Below are 25,410 nucleotides of genomic sequence, written 5' to 3' on the forward strand. Positions count from 1 at the left end.
TGCATTGTGTCAACTGGTTTTAAATGTTAAAGGGTGTCCTGGTTGCTCTCAGAGTAATGATGTTTACATTTGGTGCATTAAGAGGGATTTTAAATGTATCATTTGACAATGTAGTCTTTCAAAAACCACGCAAGTGAGGAGTGTGGTGTGTGTGTGTGCGTGTGTGTGTGAGAGAGAGAGAGAGAGACAGAGACAGAGAGACTGACAGAGACAGAGACAGAGAGAGACAGAGACAGAGACAGAGAGAGACAGAGACAGAGAAGAGAGACAGAGAGATAGAGAGAGAGACAGAGAGAGATTTGCATATGGGTTCACTACTGTTATAATTCCCCAATAGGAACCTCCTCTTAGGCAAATTGCTCACAATGGGAGGGCCAGTTATCAGTTACACACACTAGGCAAGTGATGTCAGGTGAACTAGAGCATTCTACACAGTGATTGATAGTAGTTACCCTTCAAAATGTGATGGCTAATCTGTGCCTGTGGCCAAACTCTCTGAAGCTTCATGACGAAGAGGCGCTGGCTTTGTTAAGTGGTGGAGGGCTGGGTTGTTTAGGGTCCTGTTGTGCTTGGCAGCTCATGATAAATGGGAGAGTTTTTCTTAACCTCGTGGCCATAACATCCCACTATCTTGAAAAGGACGTTGTGGGGTAGAAGACACTGCCAAACATTACCGAGTTTTCTCTACTTAGGGGTTGGGGATAAATTGTTTAGATTGTTTTAAAGCATCAGTTTTCCCTTCCACAGAGGGAAGCCTACTCAAAAAGGTGCTGGCATGTAAGAGTGGGGGCCATTAGTCTTCGCTTGCTCCTCGTGATTGCTCAGGACCACGAGCAATATCACTTCAGTTGCAGCAGAGTCAACCAGCGCAGCATCGTGTTCATTTTGCAGAACTTCACAGTGTAGGCAGAGTGTCCCATTTTGCTTCTTTTTCTTACGATATACCTTGTACCTTCCTCACGACACAGGACTTCAAAAAATAATGAGTGAACGTTAATCAAAAAGCCTTAAAAGAAGACAAGAAGCAGGATGGGACATGGCTTTGATATTTATTGTGCATATTTGTAAGGAGAAAGCAGGTCCATATAAAAACACTTATCTGCAGTATTTATTATGTAAACTGTTAAAAACAGATGACCCAGACTTGTTTCCAAACTTGGGGGTTGGGGGTGGGGACGAGGAGGGGGCTTTCCCCTGAGCGTAGCACAGTGTGTTCAGGCATCTCTTGGTTCCTCTTCTGGACGTTTAAATAGTGAGTCACCTTTGCCCTGCTGGGTGACAATGAAACAACATACCACTGGGAGGGGTTGAAATATTTCTACATAAGTCACAGCGCATGTGGTATTTCTGGCAGATGACAAAGAACTATGGCATAGCCGAGGAGAAAATAGATGTGGTAGGAATTTTTAAGGGCTGATACGGTTTGACATCTGGTTCCATGCTTACGGACAGTACATAAATAATTATGCTTTATTTTCCTGTGGTGTTAAACTAAGTCGTTTTTCAAACACATGCAGCAGCCTTGCAACAAACTCTGAGACAACTGGAACGTTGTTGTGATGGTTGCAGTTGATCGAGAGTTATAGACTGTAGGGCTTTTCCCCCCATTTAAACATAATTTCTCCCCAGTGTGTAATTTTGTCTAGCCTCCCTCCCTAAGCCAACACCTCTGTACAGAGCACCAGAAACAAGTACTGCAGGAAGAGAAAAACTTCCACTCCGTTATTTGTTAGCATTCTTCCACCACTGTTTTTTTTTTTTTTTTGGGGGGGGGGAAGGGGTTTGGTTTTGTCCTTTTTTTTTTCTTTTCGTGTGTGTGTGTGTGTGTGTGTGTGTGTGTTTGTATGTGTGTGTACCTGTTTGTGTCTATGTGTGTTCATATATGTGGGCACACATGTATGTGCAGGATGCACACACACGTATATGTAACACTAGTGTTTTTAAGATTTATGCTTCTTTTGTTGAACGTTGTACTTAGAATATTCATTTGTATCTTTGATAGAGCACTCAAAGGAAAGCATGTCAGTTTTTCTTTGACTGAAACAGATGCGGACATCCAATTATACACTAGAGATCACCTGCTATTACAATAAATGAGTGGCAATACACAAACTGGCCTTTAGTGGTGCAGGATGGGATTTGGATAAGGACTGGTAACTAGCTTCCAAACTCCATGAGACAGACTTCAAAGATATATGTGGTTAGGGCTCGAGATTTGGGAATCTACAGAAAAAAATGCTGTATTAAAATATCTTCATATTATGTCATAAATAGATGTTTCAGAGTCTATTTTTAATTGTTATGTCTACCAATTGACAAAGTGGCATTCTTTTTCCACCCCCCCCCCCATGAAACAACTATCAAATGTCTGTGACTGTTTTAAAACAAATTTTTCAAAGTTCCTTATAGCAGTCTGTGTTCTGTGTTTTGAGTCACTCAAGATCAAAGAAATGAATAGTGACATTTCCTTTAAAATATCAGGTAGATCTTGTGAAGAAATGCTGACATGTTTCAGGGTTGGCCAGTCAAGATTACACTTTTCTGAGTTAATGCAGGTACAGATCTGGGGGTTCCCCAGTCATATGACATGCTTCCCAAGAAAACTGTGATGCCCAAATGACCATAGGTCATCCCAGGGACATGTGAACATCTGCTAAGCTTTAGGTTGGTATCAACTTGTATTATATTTAGAAATGCACATAGATTTTCTTTCACTGATTTAAGTAAAAATTGAAAGGCCTTTTGGGAAACACCTATATTGTAAAATTAGGTGTTGGTACTTAAATGTGTTATATCTGTATTCATATTTTCTAATGTTGAATGCACATCTTGAGGCATGATAAAAATGACATTTTTAAATTAATACTTAGTAAATTATATGAATTAGAGACCAGGGAAGCCCTTCAGACTCTAAAGTCAATTGATTTAGACTATTAACTGAGAGAACACAGTTCAGCTCTTAAAGGAAGATGGGTAATTGTTAACAAATACTCTAACGTACAACCATGTCACTTTAAAATTTAACTAGGACCAACATTTTTATTAAGAATCAAGAAAAAGTCACAAAATCACTGTTGTTATTTCAAGAAATATAACTTTCACTCTTTCAGAACATAAAAACATTAGGATCATTGCTGTTATGCTGTATTGGGCTACTCTTCAAAAACTTTATTCAACCCAGCCATAAAACATGCATTACAAAGTATGTGTGTGTGCACGTGCGTGTTTGTGCATGTGTGTGAGCGTGCATGAGTGAGTGTGCAATTTCTGTTTTTACAGTGTCCTCTGTGTATCATTTGTTCAGTCAGATTCACACTTAGAGCATTCATATTTGAACTGGAAATGGAAGCAAAGCTTACAAACTTAAACTGTTGCTGAGAATAATTTGTATCTTATTCCCTTTTCTTACAAGGAGTTTTACACTCAACAGTCTACGTTTTCATAGGTTTGGAACAGATTCTCTCCAAGGCCCCCACTTTCTCCCTCCCCCTCCCCCGTGTGCCAACAATGTGTGTGTGTGTTCTTCATTAACAACACGCAAAAGTATCATTTGTGCTTTAATCCCCACGCATGTCAGTGAATAGCTACTGCCTCACATGCCACCCACGAAGGTACAAACAGTAACTTGTCCGTTGTATTGAGAAGCTTTCACTTTTGCTGTTTCTATCTGAGATTTACAGCTGCAGAACTGACCTTTAGTTTTCTCTGTAGAAGATGTTATGAGATGTAAGGTTGACTTGAGAACACTAAAGCTTGAAAAATGATCTTTCTAAGGTATCATTTTTCTTTATTTCTAAAGTTATACATTATTGTTAATGTTTCAAGAACTGGAAACAGCAAGATAAAGTAAAAAATAACTGTGAAAATTGATTCTAGCTTTTTAAAAAAGATAATTAGTGGTGTCAAAAGTTTGTTTTTATTTATTCACTTTCTTAGGAGTTGATTTTGCTTTTACTGGAGAGACTGTGAGTGTCTCAATGCACCTAGTGGTTAGAAAATGTGAAGAAAATATTTAGACTTTAAAGTGCTTGTCATAATATAAGACATTCTAGAAATTAGGATTTTTTTTCTAGCTATTAAAATACTGTTTGTAATATCCAATCTCACATTCTCTACAACTTATTTTATACCATTCTTATGTTATTCGTGTAAATCTATCCTAACATTTCTGAGCAGTAAATTGTATTTGAAATAGGAAAATGACTTTATAAATGGTGATTGTCTAGCTAAAATAATAGTGGCTGGCTTTCTCAGGCCAGTTGTTTTTCTTTGTTTTCATCTGGGCTCTTGGCCCTGCTGCCATTGTTTCCTTTCTTTATTGCTAACCTGTTCCTCATGCAGCCCTTCCTGCAGACTACCTGACCTGTGCAGACACGCTCATGCTAGTCAAGGTTAAGGGTATTCAGCTGAAAACTGAGACAACCACAACTTAAACTTTCTAGGGGCTATGTGATAAAAGTAAGAGATAAAAAGGGAAAATGCTTTATCAAACCTAATATATTCAAAACATCATTTCATTTACCAACATAAAAGCTACTGTGATATTTTTCCTTTTTTTTTTTTTTTCATAACTTAGATTTTTGAAGTCCGGTGTGTTTTTATGCCGAGATAGATTAGTTCATTCAGTCCAGGATGTGAGTTCTCAGCAGCCAGTGACATGGGCTATGTGTTTTTGGTGTCCACTCTGCTGAACTTCTGGGATCCTGTCCGTCTCTGTGCCTAGAGGGTAGCTGATATTTCTAAGGTTTTCAATGATGTCTTGCTACATGAACACACTTAGGTAGGGTTTTATTGCTGTGACGGGATACCATGTGCAAGGCAACTCTTTATAAAAAATGTTTTTCCATTGGGTCTGGCTTACAGTTTCAGAGGTTCAATACATTACATTAGCATCATGACTGGAAGCATGGCGGCGCGCAGGCAGACATGGTGCTGGAGAAGGAGCTGAGAGGTCTACATCTTGATCTGAAGGCAGCCAGAGGAGAGTGTCTTCTGCAGGAAGCCAGGAGAAGGCTCTGACTCCATACTGGGTGGAGCCTGAGCATAGCAAACCTCAAAGCCCACCTCCCACCTTGACAGTTTCCTCCAAGAAAGCCACACCTCCTAACAGGTCCTCTACTCTGGCCAAGCACTGAAACACATGAATCTGTGGGGGCAAAACCTATTCAAACCACCACAGGGAATATGTTGCTTTTCACATCAGACCTTGGCTGTAATTAATACGGTAGTGGTGACAGTATGGTAGATGCTAGAGGTACTCAAGGTAGTTTTTTAAGATTCCTTCTTTCTTCTTTATATGGAATTTTGATGTTACCAGCCTTTGATTTTTTTTAAAGCCGTTATTTCAGTAGCCTAACTTAAAAGATGATCTTAGAGATGAATATGTAATAGGAAGGAGAAAGTATGCTTTTCTTTGGAAAATGGTCCATGGGACTTTAATTCTAATGCAAGCAGTTTGTGACTCAAGGGTACAGAGTTTCCATTGGATAAGATGAATAAGTGCTCAGGTCTGCTGTACAACATAGTGCCTACAGCTAACAATAGTCTGCTATACATGTAAACACTTCCCAAGAAAGAAGATTTAAAGACTCAAGTAGGAGGAGAGCTATTTTTTTTTTGGAAATGGTTGACATCTTCATAGTAGATTATGATGGTGACATCTCAGTTATATTCTTGTCACAGACTCATCAAATTGTCATTATTAAATATATACATGTCTTTGTATTTAAACACTATCTTGGAAAGAAAGAAAAAAGAAGGAAGGAATGAAGAAAGGGGGAACGAGAAGGATGGGAGAAAGGGAGGGAGGGATGGAGGGAGGGAGGGAGAAAAGAAGGATAATTTGAAAAAATAACAACTTGCAAATGTGGAAGGAGAGGAAAACCTTGATGTACTTTACTTCTGTTTACCGGCCAGTTAATGTTAGTGCTGGGATTTGGGCAAGTTGTTTAACTGTAATTTAGCTTTTTAATCTTATTCTTCCTTTTCTCATTCTTTTTGTATGTATGTATGTATGTATGCATGCATGCATATATCTCTCTCCATCTACCCATTTATCTATCATCTATCATCTGTCATCCACCTATCACCTATCTATCATCTATTATCTATCAGTTATCTATCAACTATGTATTATCTACCTACTCATTTATTATCATCCACCTATCAACCATCTATCTATATCTATCACCTGTCTATCTATCATCTATCGATTTATCTATCATCTATCTACCTACCTATCATCTGTCTATATATCTGCCTATTTATTAATCTATCTATCTGTCTTTCTTTCTTGTCCTTTCATTGGTTACTTAGTTAGCTGAGGTTTGGAGCAAGATTCTTACTACATATGTAGCCCATGCTGCCTCTAAACTTTTGGGTATCCTAGGAAAGCCAGTATTTGCACTTAAATTATGACCATGGACTTCAGCTTTATTTCTTGTCCTTCTTGTCTCCATATTGTTTGCAAACAATTCCAGAGTCAGTTGGAAACTCACTGGGGACAGAGGTGGTGCGTTCTGTAACAACATGCTCACTGCCATAACACGTGACTCAGAAGGCACAATCTAAGGAGAAGAGTGAGTCGTAAGCTAGTGAGCCATCTAATTCCACCATAAAGAAACATAGTAAACTTTAGTAAACATCTAAGGTTTTTGAAGTGCCATTTAACTTTGTCTCCATTAATTAATAAATAAGATAGAGGCTGGGTATGGCTTAGTGGTAGGACACTTGCCTAGAATGCCCCAAGTTACAACTTCTGACAATGCAACTGAGAATAAATGAATAAATAAACAAGTAGAAATTAGAAGTCATCATGAAGTAGAAAGGGCTTTGGACTTTGGCACAGCTATAGCTTTCCAAGGACAGATACAATTTTCAGATCATATTAACACTTCAGTCAACTGTGATATTCAGTCAGTTTTGCTCAGAAATGCTTGTACAGAACGTCCTTTCATCTCCCCCTTGGCTCCTATTTCAGCTTGGATCTTCACTGTCCTCACTGCTGAGCTGCTGACTCACCTAATGAGCAAGCATCTACTCAGTGTTAAAGGTGCAATATTGGCAAGGTCAATGGCATCCGTGTACACATGGAACCTAGACCCTGTGCTCTGGTCGACAGCTTGTTTCTGCCCTTCAGCATTTGCTTTGTCCTCTTTCCACCTACCTTCCAGGCCATGCCCATTCCAAATGTATCTCAGACCTCTCAGCAGTCTGCTCTGCCCAAAGGCAAACTTCTAAGTCCTCACCTGTATAGGAGCTTTGTCATGCAATGTGTCTGGTAAACCCTATGTTAGCAAAGTACCTGCTTTGGGGTGTACAAGCTCATCATCTGCAGCCTCTAACGCTCAGTTCAGGGGCCAGGTCCCCTGCTTCTTTTCTCATCTCCTTTTGGCAGAGTTAGTTTGTTCCCTGAATACCCACAATGCATTTGCTCAATTCTTATGCAGTGCTTCCACACCCTAAGGGCTACGTTTCTTTTGCCTGACCATGAGCAGACCTGATACAATATTAATAATTAATCCCTGAGGTGGAAATATAACATGAAGACTTGCTAAAGAATAGCAAACTCCTTCTTGTAAGTTATAAGCTTGAAAACTGCACAAGTTATCTGTCTCATGATTGAGCGCATGAGTCTGCAGTGATGGGTTCTAAGGCTTCTTCAGCCAGACCCAGAATTATGGTCTCGAGGAAAGTGGCATCCACTTTGGTGTGACTTCTGTGTGTTCATCTGGTCCCTCTCTACAGCCTCTGGTAGGGGGAAAATGTCAATGTAATAGGAAATCTGTATCATGATCTTATGTTTAGTCCTTCTTTTTCTTGGACAATGAAGCTGTCAAATACTTTATGATAAGCTTAAATACCCATTTAGTTTTTAGAAATTAAATTAGCCATTTGTGTTTTGGAAAAAGAACTCTGTTAACCAAGTGTGTTCTTTGGTAATCTCATATGTGTGTTCTGATTACTCTAACTCCCACCCTTTCTTATCCCTACCCTTGACTTTCAACCACCCATTTAGATAGAGAGAAAGGCTGAAAAAAAAATGTCATTCTCCGAGGCATTATACAGGGGGAGCCATGTCCACTGGGCCTGCATGAGACTGGCCCTGTCAATAGTCGTGGATGGGGACAGGACTCACAGGCCCCTAACTCTCTCTCTCTCTGCTGATCTGCTGTTTACTGATATGTTCTCAGAAAGTGAGTCCTGGTCTTTATTTACACATCCACTTTGAGCCCAGGCTCCAGTGGACAGTTCCACACCCAGTGTCACACAGACAGCCCTGGGAAAGTATTCCTTCCTCTTCTTTCTTTCTTCCCATGTGCATTTTCTCTTCTTAATTATTTTGAAGATGATTCTTCACCCCTTGGCTTCCTGGTGCTGAAGCCACCCAAGAGGACAGTACGACAGTCTCTCGGCTAGTCAGTGTTATTTTCATACAGAGAAAGGAAAACAGAGTAGAATAGAGCTGATCCATAAAAGGATTGGCTTCCCCGCTAACAAACACAACTAGGCTGAGAAATGAAGCTGGAGTGTAAGGCTTTGAGTGTTTGAGTTTTAAGTGTTTCTTCTGCGTCATCAGAGGAGGAAGGAACCAGATTGTGAACTGGAAACCAGCAGTATACCTTTACAGTCAAATAATGTCTTGTCAACTAGAGCCATTTATTTCACAACATACACGACTCAAATGTTAGCATGTTTGGCACTGAATAGACATTTTCCCCCTCCAGGCTACATATTTGGAGTTAAAATCCCCACAATTCTATAGGTTGCACACAAAGCCTTTGAAATGTACATCATAATGTATGACAACAAAATGTATGTTAGACATTCCTAATATGAACCAAAAAATTTCTAAAGAGTCTGACGCAAGTACAACATTCTTATAAGACCAGAATAACAAAGCTGGGTGTGGAGGCACACACCCGTAGTGCCAGCATTTAGCTGGTAGAGACAGGGAGACAGAAAGTTCAAGGTCATCCTCAGCTATATAGCAAGCTCTGAGCCAGTTTGGGTTCCATGAGACTGTGTCTCAAAAGCCATCCCACACGAATCAGGCAAGCATCCATTCTTTAGGGGTAGTGTAAAGGGCAACGGATTTATGATTTGCTTTACTTTAGGAGGTGAACTGTGTACCTCTACACGGAAGTGGATGGCAGACCTCAGGGAGGAATTGCTATTTTCATTCCTCACTTATATTGTGGGTTTAAAAACCTCAAAGTTAATCTGGAGTTTGTGCATGGTACTGCCAACTTGTGTGAAAAGTCCACGAGCAATGTTCAAACTTAATTGACATGCCGAGAATATATAAAATTCTCAGTCAGGATTGAGACGATGGAAAATTAACGTAAGAATGATTTCACTAGCACCATGTTTATTATTGCATGCTTTGGTCAGAGACAGAAGCCATATCCAAAATGGTCTCAGTGGGCTGAAAATAGGGAGATTTTGTGTTCCTAACTGGGAGACTTAGTTCTTTGGTTTCTTTGTTCCCAGTTCTTCTGGTCCCTGCCTATTTTAACCAAACATTTTGCATGGTAATGGAGTCTGGGAAAGTACATTTGGCAGCCGTTCCTGTGACAATAAGGAAGTTTGGTACCTAGTGCTGTGCGGTATTGCTGTAAAGTGTAGGGAGTATTTTATAGAGATGTTGGTGAGCAGAGCTGTAGCCACCGGGGATTTAAAGAGCATGTGACCCTGTCTGAGGAAGCTGTATTTTCATAAGAATAACTAGTGTTCTTTTCCTGCAGGTAAAGAAAACGTGCCCAGAATCCGATGTTCCAGAACCTCAGAATTCCAGGTACAGTAATAAAAATTAGTACTTCATTAAGAAAAAAGATAGTTTTTGAGAACTATCAAGTTGTTGCACTCTACACGTGATATATACATATATCATATATGGAATATATGTATCATATATGGAATATGCATGTATGCATATATATAGAGAATATGCACATCTGGCAAGGGACTCGTTAATCACAAGATTATTTTTTAAAAGAGCTTGGTTGAAGTCAAAGAATAATCCAAGCTTCTCTAGCCATACTTCAAAAAATTTCCAACAGATATTATTTTGAAAAACTTAAATTTTATTCTAAATATTTTCTTATAATGTATTTGTATCCAGAATTATACTTGGCAATGAGTAATCATTTTTTATTAAGTCCTGTACTTTTCTTTCTAATGAAAAATGACTAGGTTTTGAGAAGACTAACAAATTTAAAAATTTTTAAATTAACATTCTGTTTATTGTTTGGGGAAAGTGGTAGAAAAGATTAATTTGGATTGTCAAGCCCTTTACGTAGGAATTTAATGGTATTTAGTTGTTGTGGTTGGGCCAGATGCCCAACAGATTTGTTCTAGCCTATGCATTGTCACTGCTTTCTTTTCAAAATCCAGGATTGAAATTTAAATGGACAAGTAAAAGTACGGCGAGTACATTGGCAATAAAAGCACATGCCCTTAGCATGCTAATGGTATGGCTTAGTCTTTGTCACTATGACTCTACTTGTTATAACATGGGTAATAGTGTACTGTGACTTTTTTCTGCATAGAATGGATATAGTGAATTTTCTCAGTATACTAAAGCAGTACAGACCTCATTAAACTGATAAGGCTACCATGTTTTCCTTTTGGAGAGTCAATGCACATCATAGACCATCTATTTACCACTCAAGTCATTCTTGTATGCTATGATAGTGCTTTAATTGATTCTTCTAAATACTAAGTTGTTTTTTGTACTCTTTTTCTTTAGATAATTTATGGACCTATGTTATGACACAGACTTACTTGATATCTGGTCTTTTGTTTTTAAAATTAGTTGTCAAAATAGGATTGGTATTTGTTGTGTTTCAAGGCCTTACATGGTAGATGAATCATCAAATATTTGCCCAAAAAGCAAAGTAATCTAGAATATGTGGGAAGGAGTCTCAAGAGTCTGTTCCTGGGGTACTTCCTAATAATTTCACTGTATCTATGACTAACATAGCTATGGCTTATTTTGCAGGAATTATATGTAATTAGATAACTTTTGTAAGCAACATATGGGAGGGGGGAAAAGTTGGAAAATAACAATGAAATTACCTTTATTATCAACATTTCATGTCAAATATTTTGTACTTAATTCTATTTAGAATCTTTTGACATACAACGTTATCATTAAGTAGAACATTTTAAGTGATCAGAAAGCTATAGCAACAATTTATCCTTGGTTACAACTGGTATCACTGAGTTAGAAAAGGATCACACAAATACAAAGTTTAATGATCTTAGTCCTAGAACTGGACCGTTCTTTACTATATGGAAAATCCCTGACTGTGTGCCAATGAAACTCAGTGGTAGAAGACTTCTATGACAGGATCAGCACTCTGGGTTTGAGCCCAACATTACAAAAAAAAATATATAATAAGGCATAAAAGGAATACTTTTGCTTTTAAGATGAGTAATTACTATTTTGTAAAAGTGCTTAAAATATGTGCTATTATTTAATATTATATACATCTCTGAGTTAAAAGGTGCTTGGGTTCCTTAGAATTCACAATTGTTTGGCATGAGTAGGCCATTTCTTAAATTTATCTATAAAATGGGTAAATAGGGAAATCAGTTTCTATGAACTCTAAGGTTTTTAACAACTGAAAACAAATAAAAGAAACAAATCTTAGTAAAACTTAGAATGTAAAAACCTTCAGGACAACCTAGAGACATTTTCAACTCAGGGGTGCCAGATATTTTATTTACGGCTGCCATTTCTCCTGACTGATCTCTGTCTTGTTGACGCCCAGTGGCCACCAGCTTCCCTTGAAGTCTTAGGAAGTGGGAATGCCCAAACCAGCACCTAGTTAATACAGCAAAAAGAGGGAGAGAGACAGAGAGAGAGAGAGAGAGAGAGAGAGAGAGAGAGAGAGAGAGAGAGAGACAGAGACAGAGACAGAGACAGAGACAGAGACACAGAGAGAGACACAGAGAGAGAGAGAGAGAGAGAGAGAGAGAGAGAGAGAGAGAGAAAGAGACAGAGAGAGGAAGCACTATTTTCAAAGTGTGCTAGTTTCAGGTTAAATTTTAGGGTATAAGATTTGGTAATAGTATTCTGAAGATATCTAAAAGAATTGAAGTCCGTATGGAACAAGGTATCACATAAAGTGTGCACTGGGGAAAACACTTCCTGACAACATGTTGCCCTACTTAGAGCCTAAAGCAAATGTCATTCATGTATTTCGCCTGCTTTACTGAGTGTTTATTTTGGGTTAGTAACGATTAGGATAGATGCACATGGGAAACGTTTTTATAGTGGGGGAAGTAATTAAATTGCATGTGGAGACTTAGTAAGGAGTATTCTTGGAGTGATATATATGTATCAGCGAATTCCTTGTCTTGCTTGGCCTTAACTTCTCTCTTGGAAAGAAGTGCTTTGGCTGCAGATGTAAGTGGTAGATTGGGAAAAGAGAATTTATAAATGCATGCAGTGCAAAGTGAAGCAAACTTGGAAGCAGTGTTACATGTGTGTACCAAGAGCCAGACTTCAGGGGCTGCACTTGCTGATTCCTCAAACCATAAACTTGATGTCACAGGGAAAAGAGTAGCATGTGCTTCATAGAAAAATGTACATTCCTTGAATACCTGCCACTGCCATCTGTGCCGCTCGCCGTGTCCTGGGCACACCATTCTTCCCCAGTATTCTTTTTTCCTACTTTTTAACCATAAAATGGGTACATGGAACAAAAAACGTAAATGCTTTTTCTCATGTTTCACAATACTCTATGCTTAAGCATCCTACCGGATAGACTATCTTGCAACAAACAGAAACACTATTTTTAAAGCTCTTTTTGTCCTACAGTCACTGTGACGTGACTTCAGTTGTGTAAATGTGTGCCTCTGTTGGGTGTCTTTGAAACGATGTCATTCTTGTTTAATACAATAAGTAGCTCCTAGACTAATGATTATTGTTTTGTTTTTTGCTTTTACCAGGTGTTTCCACAAATCTCTGTTTATAAAGAAAAAACAACAAACAACAGCCCCAAAAACAATATTAACAAAAGTCAAAGCCTTCTTTCATTCCCTTTTATTCCTGGTGAAGGAAGGGAAATAATTTACCTTGTTATTTAATTGCGTTTGCCTCCAGTGTCTTAAAGGGCCACCACGTTAAAGCAGCCCCTGTCACACTCTATAGTTCCCTGTTTTGATCTTCTGATCTGCCCCTCTCTGTCCTTTCTACTTTGAGACTCTGACTGGCAGAAGCTTTTTGCCAGGAAGAAGTCAGAGTCATAGGAGGAAATACAATTAAAACAAGGCAATTTTGTGCAATGATTGTTCTGTTACTTAAGACATGGTGGAAAGCTGGGCTGTCAAACAACCTCCAGGAAGAATGCCAGCTGCCTTCCCATGGCAACATGGTCTCACTCAGTACCATCTCAGAAACCCACTAAAAGGATCAGAGGAGGATCATTAATCCCATGATATACAGGAAGTGAGAGGAGAAGATATTTGTACTGTAAAAGAAGGGGCGGAGTCCTCGGGGTCGTAATGAGAGTTGGTTCTATCCCACTTCATGTGTTAAAGAAATTGTTTAAAATTTAACAACTGCCTGAGCTCAGCAAAGACCTTGGTCTCTGTCTGCTTGGCCCAGCTCCTTCTAACTGTGTGTTATTGGGAGGAAGGGAAAATGGACAACCAACTTTAAGGATGTGTTGAAATTCGTTTCAGTTTAATCGCTATTAAGAAGCCTCGATGAGTTTATTTATTCAAGGGTCATATACTTTTCAAAGTATGTAATTCATCATATATTTTAAAAATATATATATGTTTATTAAGCTGCTCACATATTTTTACTACAAGTCTAGCCTTTCTCAAATTAATAAAATTATGCACCTACACATTTTTTTTTACCTCACAACTAATTCTGTCTGCTGTTTTCAAATTGTAATTTATGGCAACCCTATTCTTAAAAGTTTCTTAGACCAAAAAATAATTAGTTAACAAAAAGACAGTTATAATGAAATCACTTATAAATATTTTATTTATTTATCTATTTATTTTACATCCCAACCACAGTGTTTCCTCCCTCCACACCTCTTGGCCCCGCCCACCTCTCCTTTTCTCTTGATTGACATTCCCTCCATTTCCTTTTCAGAAAAGAGCAGGTCTCCAAGAGACAACAGCCAGACAGGACAAAACAAGACACAATGAGACCAAGCGAAAGTGCGCATAAATAGTTAAGCCATGAAGTTCTACACTTCTTTTTTTCTAATAAAACAACTATTTCAGTGTTTCCAGAAACCTTAACCCTTTATATGGATATAATTGCCTACCTAAAAATTAAATACTATTCTGTTTTCACAGCATGGAAAACGGGGAGGCTTTCATGAAATTGTGGGTAGGATTTATGGTGGGTAGGATTTTACCATGTCAAACCAGCAGTCTATGTAGCAGTTCCGTCTCTAATATGTATCTAAATTCATTATTGATAGTCTGTGTTTCCTTATGTCTTGATATAGTCACAGTAACCTAAGTTTCTGTTGATAACACAATACAGCTTTAGAGCCCATGCAATTCTGAAACTATTTCCAGTACATTGTTGCATTATTAGAAAACGCTGTTTTTCAGAATCCGGAAACCTCACTAATTAGAAGACAAAGCATTACCCCCCCTCCCACTTACTTAAGCCACTTCTTTGACACTGTAAAGCCAACTTCCCTGGAAATGCTAGATGACTGACGGATGGATAGACCCTAAGACTGAGGTTTCATTCTCTTGTGGTTTAGTTAACTCAAGTCACAACACGGCTTAATCCCCTTCTCCCTATCTGGGGAATGTTTTGTCTCATTTCAAAGTCTGACCTCATGTGGATTCCCCTCCATTCTTTTCATTATTTTGGCTGGCATTCGCTGGAGGGTTTTAATTCATTTTGCCTTTTCTGGCCTGTGTTGACAGATCCTTCCAGGTGTGGATGCAGCTGGAGCCAGAACGAAGATGAATGATGTGTTCCGCTTTGTGGAGCATTGTCCCCATAATAACTAGCATATCTTGACCCTCTGGTCATGGGAGCAACTTGAGCAGATTTCTTAGAAAAAAGTGTCTATTAAATCCCTGGCGTCAAGCATAATTGAAGATTTAAATGTGCTTCAAAACTCAGATTTGTATGTGCGTTTTATTAAGTATATCATCACCAGTCATTTCTTCTTAAATGTCCTTGCAAGTGTCTGGTGATTTATCTTCGCTGGTCAGCAGAGTGTAATACTGGCCTTGTATTTGTTGCCTTCCTTTTAGATTCAACCAGTGGTTCTCAAACTGTGGGTCGTGACCCCTTCAGGGGCGTCAAACGACCCTCTCACAGGAGGCCTGTAATACCATCAGAAAACACAGATACTTGCATTACGACCCGTAACAATAGCAAAATTATAATTATGAGGTAACAGCTAAGATAGTTTTATCATTAGAGGGTCACTATTAACAAGGCACAGTGTTAGGAGAGTTGAGAATCGCTGGACTGAACTCCTAGAGTGGGGCTTCCAAGACTAAATGAGCAGGGTTGGTTTCTCGCGAAGTCTTGGATGATTCACTGGTTTTTGGTAAGACTAATCTGTAAACACACTGAAGTACGAGATAGTTTACAACTCAAGCCGTATTCTTGGTGTCTCAACTCACGCTTTGTTGCTTCATGGTTCTCAGACTCCTGAGTTTTATGCTTAGAGCTTGGTTTTCCTTCCCTTTCTTTTCTTTTCATGTGTACTCTCTAATCACACCCCAGACACAGCTCAGGAGACCCGCACACTCTGCTCAGCAGAGACTGCGGTGAAAGCTCCATTGCATATAGCCGAATAGTCCCTCCTGAGTGGTGATGAGACTGCAGAAGAGGCTGGAGACCCGGAAATGAGACAGATTGTACAGCTGCCTGGGTTCCTCCTTGTATTAGTTTTGTTACCACTCACTGCTTACTACTGCAAATACGAGATAGTTAAAGTAGAAAAGGGGACACTAGAGTTTTGCTTATTCTGTGTTTTGTTTTCTAAGCTAGAGTATAAATTTTTAGAGAGCTTGAGAACGGGCTGGCTCCTTTAGAAGGTGGATGGCCAGGCGCGAGCCTTTCTGTTCATCTCTCCTCCATCTCCATGCTCTCTCAGCTGCCTCAGTAGCTCTGTCTGTCTGGCTGCAAGTCACACAACCGGAATGGTGTGAGGAAAAGGCTGACATGACACTGATCCTGGTTTTATAAGGTTTTCCCATTTATTTTCCCAGATGTTAGAACTTCTTGTTCTTGATGTGCTATACATGTTTAAGGAAATAGAGTGCTACCAGAGAAGCAGCAGCATCAACACTCACAAATGTGGCTGATAGAAGCTATGAGCCCGTAATCCACCAAGCGTTCAATCTACTCCTTCCCCTCCAGAATGCACACCCTCCTACTTACCAGACACCCTACGTCCACATCCTTTACTTTATGTCCTCCAGTTTATGCAAGGGAAGCAGAAGTGGCAGGTACTTTTCAGTGAGGTATGACTCTATGACCCATCATCCATTTCGCTACGATGGAGACATTGCATATGCCAGACATCTGTGGACCAAGCCACACAGAGCAGAGGTTGCTCAAGGCACATCCTTAAGTGACACGACAGCCAAAGATGAATGTAGGAACTATTTTCTTCATACATTTTCGTCTGTTACACTTTCTGAATCCACCTAAACTGACTGGTTATTATTATAAGCCAGTCTCCTGCTTTCAAAAAAAACCAGTCTGAATGTAAATTACTCTCTCCATTTCCTGTAATTAATCTAGTTATTAGATTGTCTGATTAATGCACTTCATATTCTGGTTTAAATCATTTGACTTTCTGAAGGTAATTTTGTCAAAATTAATATCAAGGCTTGGACCCTATTTTTCAAATGAACCCTTAAGGACTCCCAGTGTTTGACACAAATACAAAACAGCCAAGTTTTTAAATCATGGCAAGCCTTCTTATAGTTACGGGGAGGTCACCCATGGGTTTCTGATCAGGTAATATCATTATTGAATTTGTGCTTGTGGTGACAGATCAGCTGTGGCTCAGATTCTCAGAAGTAGGGATGCCAGCTTGGGAAAGGCAGTGGGTACTAATTTTTCTCCTGGTTTAGCACATTTTATACATTGAATATGCATGTCTTTTGTCTTGAGAAACACACACACACACACACACACACACACACATACACACACACACACAGAAATCGTCAATTTGACCTGAAAGAGGCATGATGAAAGATGAAGACCTCTGGCCTTCTGACAACTTGCATTATTCTCCAGCAAGGAGGAAGTGCCTGCCCTTCTCACACGTTATTAGTGCCTGGTCAGTTGTTGGAGCTATGAGAGGGCTCTGCTTCTCTTCAGGCGGATTGTTGAACTAGATGAGGTGTTGAGCACCTCTAAGAGAACACCGTGCTGGCTGCGGATCTACTTGGAAAGCTCTGGCAACACCACAGGCAGGCAGGGCATGGCTGGCACGATAGGAGCCAAGTGTTTAAAGTAGCAAATAGAAGCAGCACCCTACAAAGAGCTATTTCTTGTTTTTCCCACATTTTGAAAATATTTGCTAGGAATTTAATAAATGAGTTGCGGATACTTTTTTTTTCTTGACTAATTGGTAATAACTTCACAGTAACACTCCATCTATCAAATGCTATAAGATGGAATTATGCCCCAGCAAGACAGCTCTCTGCCACACCATTCATATCCTCAACCCCACAGCTCTATTCTGAGTGGAAGGCTTCAGGCTCCACCCACAAGTGCTTCATCCTTTTAAATACTAACACTCTAAAAGTTTCTATGTAGCATAGTTGAGGGCTTAGTAACAATTCCAAAGAGTTGGTTTCTAGTGATTCAGAGATGCCGCTCATTGTGTCACCATATAATTATCATATTTCGGTTGTCTTAGTGGCCTGCCATGCTTTCATTTCCTTTTCAATAATCCAGTGGATGAATGAAGGCTCTGTTCCTGTGTGTAGGAATTTTGATCACCTGATACCTGGTGTGTTTGGATATGCTGACTATGCCAAATAACTGTCTTTGGGGTCTTAAAACTCTTGTAACTAGAATCAAACTAGGTTTTTCCTTAAGATGTCGATTCCTAATGAGAGGATATTCAACCTAACAATAGTTGGGAATATATATATATATACACACACACACACACACACACACATACACACACACACACACACACATACAGTTTCAGTTTTAATGCTTTCATGTTAATGGCAATTAATTTCCACGCACTCGGCAAATATGTTTATCTAACAAACCTGTACCTTCGTTCGGCATGATGATTCCAATGTGTGTTGCTCACTCTGGCTCCCTCAGTAAAAACTGCACAGGTTGGCATCATCACATCTGACAATTATCTCTAATGCAAGATGAGCCACTGTTGGCTAGGCCTTCGCTTCTTAAAATGAACAACATACAAAACGCAGGTGCACACTAATGACCAACCCTCAAATGTCATGGACTTGCTCAGGGCTGCTCAGGGTTGTAGAACACCTTGTTCTGTCCACTAGCAGAAATAACTCAAGGGTCTGTCTGGCTCCTTTGGCTGTTTTTAGTTTTGTTGTGGCTTGGTGTTGGGTATTTGGTTAATTTGGGTCAGGAACATAGCATACCAGCTGGCACATCGTAGGGATCTCGTCCCTTGGCATTATTGTAAGGACTGAATAAGCAGCTGGTTTGTGCTTTTCGTGGGTGGGAAGAGCCATCTAGATCTTCCCACATGATTCCATCTAGGGTATGTCCCTATGCCCAGTAACTAAGGAACTTTCAATGCTATATGCAAACAAAGTTATCGTGGAAAATGGCCTCTAAGTTCTCCACAGAAGTAGGGTCACTCTACAGTCTAGCTCACTCTAACTTACTGCCCTGATCTGTACTTTCTCTCCCTGTGTCCCGTTAGTGAGGCACACTTGATTTTAAAGAGAACCTAAGATACAACATTTGGGTCACTGTGATTAAAGTCATCATGGCCTTAGCAAACATTCTTAGAGAAAAATGAAGCGATGGAGCAGTTGGTCCCCTCCAACCATCTTCTTCAGTCCTCGTAGGATAACACTGGTAATAGAGTGTTGTTCTTTTATCTTCAAAACAGGTCACCATGGGAAATGTTCCTTAAAACACAGGAATTGGGGTCAACATCATTGTCTATGTCTGCCCTTTACTGCCCAAACCCTGTGGAGATAAATCAAAGGACATATCATGGATACTGAGACCGAGGGTTTCTGGGTTAAAAGGAATTTTGATAACTTAGCTTAGGAGGGCCCAGGATGAGTCATCGTACTTTGCTGCTCTTAAAGGTGCTCTCCTCTATGGCCTCTAATAGTTAACTGAGTCACGGCTGCTCCAGACACCTGACACTGCAACAAGGCCACCTCGTGAGCTGCAAAGCACGGCCCATCAATACCTCAGAAAAAGCATTCAAGGTCACTGTCCCAGTAACAGCACTTGACTGTGGGTGCTGCTTAGAGAGCCAGTTCCTTCCAGACCATAATATCTGTCTCTGACCTTGGGAGAAAAATATCGTGAGGTTTCAGAACCTTTTTCCCCCCAAACCTATTTATCTAGCATATTTTCACTCTTTGCATTCAGATGTAATTGATTTGTAGTTGATTTTTACTTCACAGAAATTTTATTTTATTTTATTTATGCAGTAGAAATGAATGCTTTTTGAGGAATATTGAAAATAGTTTGCTTTTCAAGTAATTGACAACCTAATGATTTATTGTTTGTTAGTACACTACTCTAAACAGGGTGGGAGAATCTTTGGAACTGGCTTGTTTTGTGTGTGTGTGTGTGTGTGTGTGTGTGTGTGTGTGTGTGTGTGTTCAGTGGATTCATGGTGCACTCAGGAAGGCCAGAGGTTAGAGGCCAGAGTTTTGTGTCTAGATGACTCCCCTTAATCACTTTGTTACCTTATGTTTTGAAACAAGGTACCTCAATGAACCCGGAGCTTGCTGTGTTGGCTACAGTGGCTGGCGAGCAAGCCTGCAGGACCCACTTGTCTCTGCCTGCCTGCCCTGGCCTTACATCCATGAGCTACCATGCCCAGTTTTGGAGGTTTTGTTAGTTATGGTGATGGTGATGATGGTGATGGTGATGGTGATGGTGATGGTAGTGGTGGTGGTGGTGGTTTTGGTTGCTGGGAAACCAAACAGTTCTGAGCCATTTTCTCCACCCTAGAACTGACTTTTAAAAAATAAACCCTGTTTATGAGCCAACTCCCTATCCCCATGTGTTTTACATTATACTTGTTGTCCTCTATGGCCATATATATTGATTGACCACTTAATTAAACAATCAAGTACAGCCTATATTTATTAGCTTCTCTGATACCTGTGACCAAGTAGCCAATAAGAAGCAACTTAGGGCGAAAGGTTCTATTTCCTCTCACTGATGGAAAGTGCAGTTCATCGTGGAAGGGAGGCAGGGTGGCCTGAGCACACTGTGGCCACTCCCATTGTGTCCTGAGTCAGGAAAAGAGAGAGCTGAAGGCTGGTGCTACTTGGCTCACCCTCCCCAGCCCACGGGATAGCGTCACTCCCATTCACGATGGGTTTCCCCTCTTCCATTGAACAAGCTCATCTTTCCAGATCCACATCCAGCACTGTGTCTCCCAGGCAATTCTAAAGTCTAACCAAGCGGCAATGACGGTTAACCAGCACAGTAGAAACTTTATGCTTTCTAGTAAGTGGAGAAGTTAACTTGCAATGAAGAGAGTGGGACAAGAAATCAGCCTTGTCTTCATTCAAGTCAGGAGCCAGTTAAAGCATTGCTTGCTTGCTTTGTGTGCAATTCCTAAGAGTGACTGAACGGGCTTTAAAGCCAGAAACTGAATTAATTGCATGCATATGGTAGGAGGGACTGAGTCAATTTGCTGGAGGTATTTTGATATTTGTTTTTTTATTACTTTCTTACTTTCTCTAAGTAATCTTACCCCTTTTCTAATGGGAGATGAAATTTTATGGACTAGATTTGTATTCGATTGAATTTTCACAGCCAAATTGAAGCTGTTATCAGTTGGTTGGGCCTTGCCTACCACATAAAGGATGAAGATAGATCTCAGTTTCTTCTTGTTCAGGGTGCCTGATGCTTTTCAGCTGTTCCTTTTCTTTCCCTTTATATTTTGATGTTGCTTTGACCCAGTTGACTTTTCTGTTTATTTTGCCAGTAATAACGTTTAGAACCTTTAAGTCTGACATGTGTTTTTTATTTCAAAGTCCTTTTCTAAAAACTCCTGCTTCGCATGTATGCTCTGGGAGGCTGGTTGAAAACCTCAGGAAGAGTGAGGATTAATACCGTCCAGAATTCCCCTAAAATAGATGTTTTCTTTGGTAAATGGGTCAGTCTGTAGAATGGGAGAGGCCACTTTTTAAAAACAAGGTTCCTTATGGCTGTATTAAAAAAATGCAGTTCAAAACTGTAGTTAGTAAAATCTATCCCTAAGGGAACCTGGTGTGTAATGCGTGTGGAAGAGAAGCTTGCTAACTGGTGCAAGCTGTGGGAGGATTGAGAGACCATGGATGATTCCTAAGGCCTGTGGGCAAGCACGAGTGACATCAGTGTAAGCCCAGCACTCTGCAGTCTTGCCTGTCCATCTTCTGTTTAGACCAGTTCCAGCTTACCTTAGCCAGTGCCCACAACAAATAATGCTCTCCTCAGGTCAGCATCAGAGAGGAGTCTGCTTTTCTAATGGACACTTTGGACATAATGCATACATGCCCAACTGTTCTTTCTTTGTCAGGCTCAATATTTTCATGTGAAAGCTTTCTTTTATGCTCATAATATATTTAATTTGAAACAAGCATGATTTCGTCCCAGTGAAGCACTGGCAAACCGAAGAAAATTACTTTTGGTAAAATAGTAAATTTAATATATTTGATCCCCTTTCAAAATGAGGGAACTATACCCACTATTATTATTATCTGGTTAGCCTAAGATGTTGGTGGGTGGTGATGAAAAGGGAGGCAGGACAAATAGTTAAGGACAGGTTGATACAAGCTGAAGAGGAAGAAACAACTGGAGAGGCCACTTATGTTTTAAGTCAAGAATGTGTTTTCAGTGAAAATATTTCTAATGATTCACAGGAGAATGCTGTCAGCATTGAGTACATCTGCTGGGAATCAGGCTGTCAGTCGTCCTGCAGCATTGAATTCTGGCAGGAATTTGTACTCGGACATGAAACAAAGTCCCCATCAAATGACAATGCGTTTGTGCTTTCTGCCTTTAAAAGCAGTTTCCTGACTTGTAAAAATGTTAATGGCATTTTTCTCTTATATTTGACAGCATGCCTGTATGAGTTTAGAACAAATTGCTGAAAATAATTTGGAAGTGCAGGTAATTGTTTGATGTTAGCTTGTAAAATATTGCCATGGTTTCAACACAATTAGTAGGAGAAAATACAAAAAAAAAAAAAAAAAAAAAAAAAAGAGGTACTGAATACTGACTGGGGCCAGATGAAAGATCATTAAACAGAAAGTGCTACAAAGACAGGAAGTGGGTCCCACAGTGCTCACGCAGGGCCCTGCTGCTTTCGTGCTTGCTTGGTTCTGAATTTGCACAGCAGAAGGCAGTAGTCTTCTCTGCTTCTCTTCTACTTCTTGTTTGCTGCTATATCTTGACCCGAAAGACATCAATATTTTCTCTCCTCTGTGGAATGCAGACTTTAAAATGTGCACGTGCACATATATATGACCTGAAAGTGGAAGCAAGAACTATGTAGGGAGGATGACACCTAAAGAACGAGTGAAAGGACAATGAAAAAGAGGAATGGGGAAATCTACCATTTTCTCTTATGTACAAAATATATTTTAAGTAATATATACATAATTTTATATCAGGTAGAGGTATATAAGAAAATGCATGAAAGCACAAAAGAACCTACTACAGGGATGAAGGGGACCAGAAACAATGGAAGGAAGGATACACTAACAATGTCAGTCATGTGAACAGACTACAATGTGTATATGTATGAAAACATTACAGTGAAATCTATTAGTTTGTGTGCTAATTTAAAGAGTGCATGGTTCCTGCTCAAAGAAAAGACTTAATACATATTACACATGAAGCATTATGCTATTGATGGATGCTTTGTAGGGGCGAGATTCTTACAGTACATTAGTAGTCTATAGTTATGAAAGAATAAGCTGTTCCAGAAACAGACTAGAGAGCCATGCCATCCCTCTCGTGAAACATCAGATGTGATTTAGGAGAAGCCTTGAAAACAGAGCAGATATTATGCCTTGGGCTGTTGAGTGCTATTGCACCCAAGGCTAGGAATATAGTTACTCAAAGTATTATTGGTTCTCTTTCAGCAATGTCATCTTTTAGGTACGCAGGTGCTATGCATTCTGGTTTACATTTAAGCTAAATCCAGTTAATATTTGCCCTTTATGCTAAGTGATAGGGATTTTCTTCCTGGGTTGACACACATTCTAATTCTTTGCATGAAAATCAAAACAACCCAAAGTTATTCATATGTGCAAGTTGGGTTTGAAATCATTGTGGAGGACACAGCTTATGTTTTCCTGTTTTGTCCTACAATGCTTTTAGAAAACTATAGAATAAAAAAGTTTAGACACCAAATAATCTGCATTCCATTGACATCCCCTTACCTACTGACTTGGAGTTTTACATTTTGTTTTGGCGTCATCTTTCATTCCAGAAATCTGGGACCTTCCTCTTCCCTTTATTTCATGCTTAGTGTTTGGTACATAGCCTGTTTAAGAGAAGGTTGCTCAGTTGGTATGAGGCTGGCTGCACACACATGAGGATCTGGGTTTACTCCTCCAGGCTTCCTACAAAAAGCCAGGGGTGGTGGACCTGTGGTCCTACCTGGGGGAGCAGGCACAGGTGGATTTCTATGCTTCCTGGCTTAGCACTCTAGCGCAATCAGTGGGCTCCCAGTGCAGTGAGAGACCCTATCTCAAAAACTAAGCAGGAGGGTGATCTAGGAAGGGACCTAATGTCAATTTCTGGCCTCCACATGCCAGTGCACTCACATGTATGTGTTCATACACATGTATGTGTCACGTGGACACAGACACAATGCACTCACTCACTCAGTCACTAACTCACTCACACACTATTCCAAGGGAGAGTCTAGCTATATTAGGAAGCTTAAAATGCAAATTATTTAGTTATGATAAAAATGTTGATATAAGTACTGAAGCAGATTGGTTAACTTTTCTCTGAGGAAACTCACATTAATGAAACACTATAGAATATATATATCCTATAAGATATATATAAGATATATACATATACATGTATATTTTTTTTCTTGAATCACAGGTCATTTGCTTGCATTAGTCTAATGATCCAGGGATATGTGCTGTGTTTATTCCTGTCATACAGAGCCCAAGAAATCACTGAGCATGGCCTTTATGTGTTAGTTCAAGCAGTAGTAATTAGGGTTCTATTAGGTAAGCCAGAAGGAATAGAATCCAAAACCCGAGAGAACAGAAAGCATATACTTGAAATCATAATTAAATCTCATGTTTACAGAGGAATAAGCAGGGAGATGACAAGGAACAAGATTGGTAACAGCTGGAGACAGGTGGGGATCACAGAATTACTATGTTTCTGTTCCTTGAGAAGTGGCATAGTGCAGTGCTGAGGAGGGACGTGGCCTCGCAGGCGGGGCAGGAGTGGGACCCTAGCTTCTCCAGCACTAACGTGGACCTTGGGCTTCTCTCTCAACCTCTCACTGTCCGGCTCTGGAAAAGAGGTGGAAACAGGCATGTCAGGGGACTCGCCAGTCAACCAGTCTCTCTGAAACAGTGAGCTCCAGCTTCCCTGAGAGGTCTGTTCCTGAAAACTACACTGGGAAACAATGGAGGAAGATACGTGTGTATACACGGCCATAAGTACACACACACACACACACACACACACACACACACACACACACACACACACTTTTTAATAAAGAACTTAGGAAGAAAATTTAAAGTAAATTCCAAGGACTCTTCTTGGTATTAAGAAATTTACTTTTAGTGATTGAACTTCTTTAAAATTATTTATTCAAAGTTGAACACATTTGTATTATATTTCCACAGAGGTTTGATGAGAGCACCTTTTTTATAAAATAAAGGGAGCCACGTTCTATGTATTACTTCAGAACTGGAAAAAATATGCCTGGTCAATATTTGTTTGGGGGAAATGGATGGGATTTTTATTGTTGTTGTTGTTTGATTATTTTTCAAGACATGGTTTCTCTGTGTAGCCATGGCTGTCCTGGACTTTGTAGACCAGGCTGGCCTTGAACTTCCAGAGATCCACCTGCCTTTGCCTTCCCTGTGTGCCATGGTGCCTGGCTCTGGTCAATATTCTTGACAAAAATGTCTCAGGATTTTAACCCCATGTCTTGGGGCTGATTTCTCTGGGTTTTTGTTTTGTTTTGTTTG

The 25,410-nt window shown here is 39.8% G+C and overlaps 1 protein-coding gene across 11 annotated transcripts in view; it reads left to right on the forward strand.

The window, feature by feature from the left end:
• Positions 1–25,410, forward strand: part of Eya4 (EYA transcriptional coactivator and phosphatase 4) — a 214,167-nt gene that overhangs the window by 94,771 nt on the left and 93,986 nt on the right. For all 11 annotated transcript variants that reach the window (XM_051164321.1, XM_051164322.1, XM_051164323.1 and 8 more), the window contains exon 3: positions 9,747–9,796. In XM_051164321.1, coding sequence (XP_051020278.1) covers positions 9,747–9,796 — 50 coding nt within the window. The remainder of the gene's footprint in view (positions 1–9,746; positions 9,797–25,410) is intronic.

The sequence above is a fragment of the Acomys russatus genome, chromosome 21 (assembly GCF_903995435.1).
Source record: "Acomys russatus chromosome 21, mAcoRus1.1, whole genome shotgun sequence".
NCBI classification, from domain to species: domain Eukaryota; kingdom Metazoa; phylum Chordata; class Mammalia; order Rodentia; family Muridae; genus Acomys; species Acomys russatus.